The sequence below is a fragment of the Oncorhynchus gorbuscha genome, unplaced genomic scaffold (genome assembly GCF_021184085.1).
Source record: "Oncorhynchus gorbuscha isolate QuinsamMale2020 ecotype Even-year unplaced genomic scaffold, OgorEven_v1.0 Un_scaffold_3758, whole genome shotgun sequence".
Lineage (NCBI taxonomy): Eukaryota > Metazoa > Chordata > Actinopteri > Salmoniformes > Salmonidae > Oncorhynchus > Oncorhynchus gorbuscha.
This window is the reverse complement of record NW_025747927.1, coordinates 1-10000: the sequence shown is the minus strand read 5'-3', so window position 1 is coordinate 10000 and position 10000 is coordinate 1. Positions and strand designations below refer to the sequence as shown.

The window sequence follows — 10000 nt, the reverse complement described above, 5'->3', positions numbered from 1 at the left end:
CCTACTGACAACAGATACCAGACCTACTGACAACAGATACCAGACCTACTGACAACAGATACCAGACCTACTGACAACAGATACCACACCTACTGACAACAGATACCAGACCTACTGACAACAGATACCAGCTACCAGACCGACTGACAACAGATACCAGCTACCAGACCGACTGACAACATCTACCAGCTACCAAACCTACTGACAACAGCTACCAGCTACCAAACCTACTGACAACAGATACCAGACCTACTGACAACAGCTACCAGACCTACTGACAACAGCTACCAGACCTACTGACAACAGCTACCAGACCTACTGACAACAGATACCAGACCTACTGACAACAGATACCAGACCTACTGACAACAGCTACCAGACCTACTGACAACAGATACCAAACCTACTGACAACAGCTACCAGACCTACTGACAACAGCTACCAGACCTACTGACAACAGATACCAGCTACCAGCTGTCTGGTCCACAACTCCTGTTCAACCACCACTCAACGTTCAAACAACTTTTGTATCACGACGTCAGGAACTACAGACGACCTACAGAAGACCTCATCCCCACATATCACCTCCCCCCGTTCAAATAACGACACGTCAACTCAATGTCTTCAACAGCAACGTCTACGCGACGTCTACGCGACGTCCACAATGTAAAAAACCCAACCTAAATGGACCCTTGAACGCAAACTCTACTCTGCGTCGGTTCTTCAACGTTAGCCCAACATCTAGGCTACGTTATGACGTGCGCCAAAACCTTCGACGTTTTCACAACGTCTATGCAACGTCCTACTGACAGGTTGATCACATTGGGTCCTAATGAATACTGGACCAGACGTTCACAACGTTCACACAACATTCACACAATGTATTCTATGAATAGAATAGAGCCTATATCGCTCATATTCAAATCTGGAGAGTTCCTCTGCATTGTTTCATTGTTCCCCTCTAATCAGGGACTGATTTAGACCTGGGACACCAGTCATTGTTCCCCTCTAATCAGGGACTGATTTAGACCTGGGACACCAGGTGGGTGATTCCCCTCTAATCAGGGCCTGATTTAGACCTGGGACACCAGGTGGGTGATTCCCCTCTAATCAGGGCCTGATTTAGACCTGAGACACCAGGTGGGTGATTCCCCTCTAATCAGGGACTGATTTAGACCTGGGACACCAGGTGGGTGATTCCCCTCTAATCAGGGCCTGATTTAGACCTGGGACACCAGGTGGGTGATTCCCCTCTAATCAGGGACTGGGACACCAGGTAGACCTGGGACACCAGGTGGGTGATTCCCCTCTAATCAGGGCCTGATTTAGACCTGGGACACCAGGTGGGTGATTCCCCTCTAATCAGGGACTGATTTAGACCTGGGACACCAGGTGGGTGATTCCCCTCTAATCAGGGCCTGATTTAGACCTGGGACACCAGGTGGGTGATTCCCCTCTAATCAGGGCCTGATTTAGACCTGGGACACCAGGTGGGTGATTCCCCTCTAATCAGGGACTGATTTAGACCTGGGACACCAGGTGGGTGATTCCCCACCAGGTCTAATCAGGGCCTGATTTAGACCTGGGACACCAGGTGGGTGATTCCCCTCTAATCAGGGCCTGATTTAGACCTGGGACACCAGGTGGGTGATTCCCCTCTAATCAGGGCCTGATTTAGACCTGAGACGCCAGTCATTCTTCCCCTCTAATCAGGGCCTGATTTAGACCTGGGACACCAGTCATTGTTCCCCTCTAATCAGGGCCTGATTTAGACCTGGAACACCAGGCGGGTACCATTAATGACCAGGTAGAGGAGAAAAACAGCATTAGTCCAGACCTGGTAGGTATCCCAGGAATCCCCAGGGTCTATAATCATCCACTCCCATCAGAACCATTGAAAACATATAAGAACCAATGAAGGAGATGTGGTCTGGTCATGGGTTGAAGTGCTCACCTTCAGCTTTACACTCAACATCACCCCCCCGCCCACCACCACCTTCTATGACATCACTGCATCACCCTGACAACGACCCCCCCCCGCCCACCACCACCTTCTATGACATCACTGCATCACCACAATGGACCCCCACCTTCTATGACATCACTGCATCACCCTGACAATGGACCCCCCATCACCTTCTATGACATCACTGCATCACCCTGACAACTGACCCCCACCCTCTCCTCCCTGTTGCCTGGGCAACAAGAACATTGAAGGTACACTGAAGTATTTCCGAAGAGGTTTTATGTTTCTGTTGTTAGTTTTCTGAAATAGAAAGATAACATTTTACTTTGTTTTTTTCAAACTTTAGTTTAAAACGTTTAAAAACAACACAAATATAACAAAATAAAAACTCAAATGAGAAAAAAAATACTACAGAAAAAACTACTGAAGACATTTTATTTTGAATTTATTATTAAAAGAGTTTGTATTTTAAGTTGTTTTCATTTATCCATTCATGCTGTTAACTTCATAGATGAGTTTGCTTGTTGTTGGGGGTATCTATTAGTTTTCAGATACTGTAATACTGGGTATCATTTAAAAAACGTGTACTTTTTATGGGTGTTTTTAGATATGTTATACTTCTGATCTGGAACCTGGGCCTGTCACTTCACTGTCTACTCCAGCAGACTAAGACTGAATTATTTTATCATGTTGTTGTTGTTGTTGTTGTTCTGTACTTTATTCTAATTGTTTGTATTTGCTTGATTCTCACATGGTGAACAAATATGGACAAAGGCGTTTATTATTTTGTATTGCTCTGCCCTAACACTCTCTAGTGCTAGCATATGCTACGTACGCTAAGCTAACTGCTAAACTAGCATATGCTACGTAGGCTAAGCTAACATGAAACATATTACTAGCATTTGCTAAGCTAACTAAAGTACTGTTCGCATACGCTAAGCTAACCGAAACGCTCTACTAGCATATGCTAAGCTTACCCAAACATCCTGTTAGCTTTATGCTAAGCTTACCGAAACACCCTGTTAGCTTTATGCTAAGCTAGCAGCATCACACTCCGCTGAGCTTCAACCCACTGTAAAGCCTTTCTACGAGAGATCTGTGTCTCTCTGGGTTCGACTATTGTGCCTATCCACTAGCCGGTCTTATGATCTCTGAGCTCAACTGCAGTGCCTGTTGAGTGGAAATGTGTTTTACTCACTACACTACACTAGCATTTCACAGAATTACTACATGCCCAATAGACTGCTTCATTCTCAGCGGTAGCTGGTCGTTGGAACAGAGACTATGGTCAGGATTTAATCCCAAACCGCTTGATGTTTAGAGGTCCAATTAGGCAGCAGCATCGTCGATCAGATTGAATCGCTGCCGATACCTCTCTGGTCCCTGGATCTCTTTGGGTTTCATACCAACCCGAACACAAACCTAGTATTCTCTCTCTCTCTCTCGTTGATTTCTAAAAGGCAACAGATTCCCTGTGAAATATATGAATACGTTCAGCTGTCAGAAGGCACTGAGACCACGCCCACACTGACATCTAATTAGCATAATACACAAACCCTCGTGGGCTGTGTCTCAACCCACCACGCCCACATCTAATTAGCATAATACACAAACCCTCTTGGGCTGTGTCTCAATCCCCCACGCCTGCCTGTCAGCCTTCCTCACCTGAGGTGGAAGGTGACCTTCCTCACCTGAGGTGGAAGGTGACCTTCCTCATCTGAGGTGGAAGGTGACCTTCCTCATCTGAGGGGAAGGTGACCTTCCTCACCTGAGGTGGAATCGGCCTTCCTCATCTGAGGTGGAAGGTGACCTTCCTCATCTGAGGGTGAAGGTGACCTTCCTCACCTGAGGTGGAATCGACCTTCCTCATCTGAAGTGGAATCGGCCTTCCTCATCTGAGGTGGAATCGACCTTCCTCACCTGAGGTGGAATCGACCTTCCTCATCTGAGGTGGAAGGTGACCTTCCTCACCTTCCTCATCTGAGGTGGAATCGACCTTCCTCATCTGAGGTGGAATCGGCCTTCCTCATCTGAGGTGGAATCGACCTTCCTCATCTGAGGTGGAATCGACCTTCCTCATCTGAGGTGGAAGGTGACCTTCCTCATCTGAGGTGGAATCGACCTTCCTCATCTGAGGTGGAATCGACCTTCCTCATCTGAGGTGGAAGGTGACCTTCGTCATCTGAGGGGGAAGGTGACCTTCCTCACCTTCCTCATCTGAGGTGGAATCGACCTTCCTCATCTGAGGTGGAATCGGCCTTCCTCATCTGAGGTGGAATCGACCTTCCTCATCTGAGGTGGAATCGACCTTCCTCATCTGAGGTGGAATCGACCTTCCTCATCTGAGGTGGAAGGTGACCTTCGTCATCTGAGGGGGAAGGTGACCTTCCTCACCTTCCTCATCTGAGGTGGAATCGACCTTCCTCATCTGAGGTGGAATCGGCCTTCCTCATCTGAGGTGGAATCGACCTTCCTCATCTGAGGTGGAATCGACCTTCCTCATCTGAGGTGGAATCGACCTTCCTCATCTGAGGTGGAAGGTGACCTTCCTCATCTGAGGGGAAGGTGACCTTCCTCACCTGAGGTGGAATCGGCCTTCCTCATCTGAGGTGGAATCGACCATCCTCATCTGAGGTGGAAGGTGACCTTCCTCACCTTCCTCATCTGAGGTGGAATCGACCTTCCTCATCTGAGGGGGAAGTTGACCTTCCTCATCTGAGGTGGAAGGTGTCCTTCCTCATCTGAGGTGGAAGGTGACCTTCCTCATTTGAGGGTGGAAGGTGACCTTCCTCATCTGAGGTGGAATCGATCTTCCTCATCTGAGGGGGAAGGTGACCTTCCTAATCTGAGGTGGAAGGTGACCTTCCTCATCTGAGGTGGAAGGTGACCTTCCTCATCTGAGGTGGAATCGACCTTCCTCATCTGAGGGGGAATCGACCTTCCTCATCTGAGGGGGGAAGTTGACCTTCCTCATCTGAGGTGGAAGGTGACCTTCCTCATCTGAGGGGGGAAGTTGACCTTCCGCATCTGAGGGGAAGGTGACCTTCATCATCTGAGGTGGAAGGTGACAGAGCTACAGCGGTGTTTGTCAAGAGATCGTGGTGAAACATCCTTGAAAAATTTGGTTTTCTCACAAATACTTCTGTAGCGTCCTAACGAGTCAGATTGGACCATCTTAAAACAATTCCATATGTAACCAGGATGTACGATTTAGTTTAGTAGGAACTCAGTGCCCTGGGGCCCTTAGACCCCTTTTTCTTTTAACAGCTTTGTGATGAGGAATATAATTATATTGAAACTAACCTGCCAACTGGAACTAAGCCTTAGAGGCACAGACACAGGTTCTCTCTACCCTCACAGTTCCCCTTAGCTATAACTCAGGCTGACTTGACCTGCTAGTAACTAACACACATCAGCCTCCACATCCAATCTGAAAACAACTGGAACTAAGCCTTAGAGGCACAGACACAGGTTCTCTCTACCCCCTCACAGTTCCCTGTAGCTATAACTCAGGCTGACTTGACCTGCTAGTAACTAACACACATCAGCCTCCACATCCAACGTGAAAACAACATTAAAAAAAGCTGCTACACGAGGCTGACACACGTGTGTTTGTTGGGAGAGAAGAAGAAGAGAGAACCTTAAACTACATGTTGCCGTCCTAGTATCACTCTCCATTCACACCCACCTGTATGCCAGACAGCCCGTCCATGTCTCTGTCGAAGTCTTATGGTGTCATGTAGTATTTGTCTTTATTTGTAGTGGGGGTGTTCGTTGTGTTGATGCTGGTGAACTTGAAGGAGATAAGCAGTTGGGATGTAAATGGATTCAACAGTATTTTTGGAATATCAGGCCCAACTGTCTCTCTGTCTGTCCTGTAAAGAGCCTCTCTCTCTCTCTCTCTGTCTGTCCTGTAAAGAGCCTCTCTCTCTCTCTCTCTCTCTCTCTCTCTGTCTGTCCTGTAAAGAGCCTCTCTCTCTCTCTCTCTCTCTCTGTCTGTCCTGTAAAGAGCCCCTCTCTTTCTCTCTGTTTCTCTCTCTGTCTGTCCTGTAAAGAGCCTCTCTCTCTGTCTGGCCTGTAAAGAGCCCCCTCTCTCTCTCTCTCTCTGTCTGTCTGTAAAGGCCTCTCTCTCTGTCTCTCTCTCTCTCTCTGTCTGGCCTGTAAAGAGCCCCTCTCTCTCTCTCTCCTCTTCTCTCTCTCTGTCTCTCTCTCTGTCTGGCCTGTAAAGAGTTTCTCTCTCTGTCTGGCCTGTAAAGAGCCCCCTCTCTCTCTCTCTCTCTCTCTCTCTCTCTCTCTCTCTCTCTCTCTGTCTGGCCTGTAAAGAGCCCCTCTCTCTCTCTCTCTCTCTGTCTGTCTGGCCTGTAAAGAGCCCCTCTCTCTCTCTCTCTCTCTCTCTCTCTCTCTCTCTCTCTCTCTCTCTCTGACTGGCCTGTAAAGGGTTTCTCTCTCTCAAGAAAAACTGGAATTTCATTAAATACCGACGAGTAACTTTTATTGCGTTGTTTTATGATGACAAGAAGTCAGGATATATTTAATATATTCGTTGTGTGTTGTTGTTTATGACGTCAGAAGAAATGTTATAATATATTCCAAGAGTAAATAGAGTTTAGAGATCAAACTAAAATACATTTTAAAAACATGTCCAATTAGTTTGAACATTTTAAATTTGTGATGTAATCTGGTGTATTATGTTAAGAATGTAATGTAGAATGTGTTGTTGTTGTGTTTAGTGGGAGGACAGAGATATCAGGCTGTTTTGGTGGAGGTCTATGGAGCCATTCAGAGTTAACAGAGCTGAGTGGAACTGACCTCTACCGACCCCCTCAGACACTCCCCGCCCCTCCCCCTCAGACACTCCCCCCTCAGACACTCCCCGCCCCTCCCCTCAGACACCCCCCTCCCCTCCCGCCCCTCCCCCCCCTCAGACACTCCCCCTCAGACACTCCCCGCCCCTCCCCCTCAGACACCCCCCCCTCAGACACTCCCCGCCCCTCCCCCCCTCCTCAGACACCCCCCCCTCGGACACTCTTCCCCCCCTCAGACACTCCCCCCTCAGACACTTCCCGCCCCTCCCCCTCAGACACTCCCCCCCCCTCGGACACTCCCCGCCCCTCCCCCTCAGACACTCCCCCCCCTCAAACACTCCCCCCCCTCAGACACTCCCCCACCCCCTCAGACACTCCCCCTCAGACACTCCCCGCCCCTCCCCCTCAGACACTCCCCACCCCCCCCTCAGACACCCCCACCCTCAGACCCCTCCCCCTCAGACACTCCCTCCCCCTCAGACACTCCCTCCCCCTCAGACACTCCCCCCTCAGACACTCCCCGCCCCCACTTGTAGGTGTCAACGTGTCGTCTCCATCTCCAACAGAACAACACGTGCCTCGTTAAAGAAATAACATTATTAATAATAACACTGTAAACTGTTCTTAGTGTTTTCTATGCTCCGCTGTCCCTGTTTAGACCTGGGACTGGTTTTCTATGCTCCGCTGTCCCTGTTTAGACCTGGACTGGTTTTCTATGCTCCGCTGTCCCTGTTTAGACCTGGGACTGGTTTTCTATGCTCCGCTGTCCCTGTTTAGACCTGGGACTGGTTTTCTATGCTCCTGCTGTCCCTGTTTGTTTAGACCTGGGACTGGTTTTCTATGCTCCTGGTGTCCCTGTTTAGACCTGAGACTGGTTTTCTATGCTCCTGGTGTCCCTGTTTAGACCTGGGACTGGTTTTCTATGCTCCTGGTGTCCCTGTTTAGACCTGGGACTGGTTTTCTATGCTCCTGCTGTCCCTGTTTAGACCTGGGACCGGTTTTCTATGCTCCTGCTGTCCCTGTTTAGACCTGGGACTGGTTTTCTATGCTCCTGGTGTCCCTGTTTAGACCTGGGACTGGTTTTCTATGCTCCTGCTGTCCCTGTTTAGACCTGGGACCGGTTTTCTATGCTCCTGCTGTCCTGTTTAGACCTGGGACTGGTTTTCTATGCTCCTGGTGTCCCTGTTTAGACCTGAGACTGGTTTTCTATGCTCCTGCTGTCCCTGTTTAGACCTGGGACTGGTTTTCTATGCTCCTGCTGTCCCTGTTTAGACCTGGGACTGGTTTTCTATGCTCCGCTATCCCTGTTTAGACCTGGGACCGGTTTTCTGTGCTCCGCTGTCCCTGTTTAGACCTGGGACCGGTTTTCTATGCTCCTGCTGTCCTGTTTAGACCCAGGACTGGTTTTCTATGCTCCTGGTGTCCTGTTTAGACCTGGGACTGGTTTTCTATGCTCCTGGTGTCCCTGTTTAGACCTGGGACTGGTTTTCTATGCTCCTGGTGTCCCTGTTTAGACCTGGGACTGGTTTTCTATGCTCCTGGTGTCCCTGTTTAGACCTGGGACTGGTTTTCTATGCTCCTGGTGTCCCTGTTTAGACCTGGGACTGGTTTTCTATGCTCCTGGTGTCCCTGTTTAGACATGGGACCGGTTTTGCTCCTGGTTATTTTTCAGCTTGTTGTATTTATAGTGGTTAACTAGATAAATAAAGCATTTTCAAAAAATATAACATGGTGTTGTCTTCTTTACAGTTAATCTGGTCCAGTTGTCTTCTTTTCAGTTAATCTGGTCCAGTTGTCTTCTTTTCAGTTAATCTGGTCCAGTTGTCTTCTTTACAATTAATCTGGTCCAGTTGTCTTCTTTTCAGTTAATCTGGTCCTCAGTGTTAATACTCACCACTACATACTGTATTAAAAGGCTGCCTGGTCCTCAGTGTTAATACCACTACATACTGTATTAAAAGGCTGGCTGGTCCTCAGTGTTAATACCACTACATACTGTATTAAAAGGTTGGCTGGTCCTCAGTGTTAATACCACTACATACTGTATTAAAAGGCTGGCTAGTCCTCAGTGTTAATACTCACCACTACATACTGTATTAAAAGGCTGCCTGGTCCTCAGTGTTAATACCACTACATACTGTATTAAAAGGTTGGCTAGTCCTCAGTGTTAATACTCACCACTACATACTGTATTAAAAGGCGGGCTGGTCCTCAGTGTTAATACCACTACATACTGTATTAAAAGGCTGGCTGGTCCTCAGTGTTAATACTCACCACTACATACTGTATTAAAAGGCTGGCTGGTCCTCAGTGTTAATACTCACCACTACATACTGTATTAAAAGGCTGGCTGGTCCTCAGTGTTAATACCACTATATACTGTATTAAAAGGCTGGCTGGTCCTCAGTGTTAATACTCACCACTACATACTGTATTAAAAAGGTTGGCTGGTCCTCAGTGTTAATACTCACCACTACATTCTGTATTAAAAGGCGGGCTGGTCCTCAGTGTTAATACCACTACATACTGTATTAAAAGGTTGGCTGGTCCTCAGTGTTAATACTCACTACTACATACTGTATTAAAAGGCTGGCTGGTCCTCAGTGTTAAAACTCACCACTACATACTGTATTAAAAGGCTGGCTGGTCCTCAGTGTTAATACTCACCACTACATACTGTATTAAAAGGCTGGTCCTCAGTGTTAATACCACTACATACTGTTTTAAAAGGCTGGTCCTCAGTGTTAATATCCACCACTACATACTGTATTAAAAGGTTGGCTGGTCCTCAGTGTTAATACCACTACATACTGTATTAAAAGGCTGGCTGGTCCTCAGTGTTAATACCACTACATACTGTATTAAAAGGTTGGCTGGTCCTCAGTGTTAATACCACTACATACTGTATTAAAAGGTTGGCTGTCCTCAGTGTTAATACCACTACATACTGTATTAAAAGGTTGGCTGGTCCTCAGTGTTAATACCACTACATACTGTATTAAAGGTTGGCTGGTCCTCAGTGTTAATACCACTACATACTGTATTAAAGGCTGGTCCTCAGTGTTAATACTCACCACTACATACTGTATTAAAGGTTGGCTGGTGCTCAGTGTTAATACCACTACATACTGTATTAAAAGGTTTGCTGGTCCTCAGTGTTAATACTCACCACTACATACTGTATTAAAAGGTTGGCTAGCTAGAGGAGCCAGGGAGAGACAGGCAGACA

The 10000-nt window shown here is 47.6% G+C and overlaps 1 protein-coding gene and 1 long non-coding RNA gene across 2 annotated transcripts in view; both read left to right on the top strand.

The window, feature by feature from the left end:
- Positions 1-131, top strand: part of LOC124028102 (RNA-binding protein 47-like) — a 13824-nt gene extending 13693 nt beyond the window's left edge. Inside the window, 1 exon segment of the mRNA XM_046340250.1 lies at positions 1-131. This exon segment is cut by the window's left edge and continues 238 nt beyond it. Coding sequence (XP_046196206.1) covers positions 1-8 — 8 coding nt within the window. The 3' untranslated portion in view covers positions 9-131.
- A 3589-nt stretch (positions 132-3720) lies between these two features.
- On the top strand, positions 3721-5306 carry LOC124028103. The gene is made up of 3 exons (XR_006837551.1): positions 3721-3916; positions 4052-4499; positions 4576-5306. It is a non-coding gene; the product is annotated as an uncharacterized LOC124028103 (long non-coding RNA).
- Positions 5307-10000: the final 4694 nt, after the last annotated feature.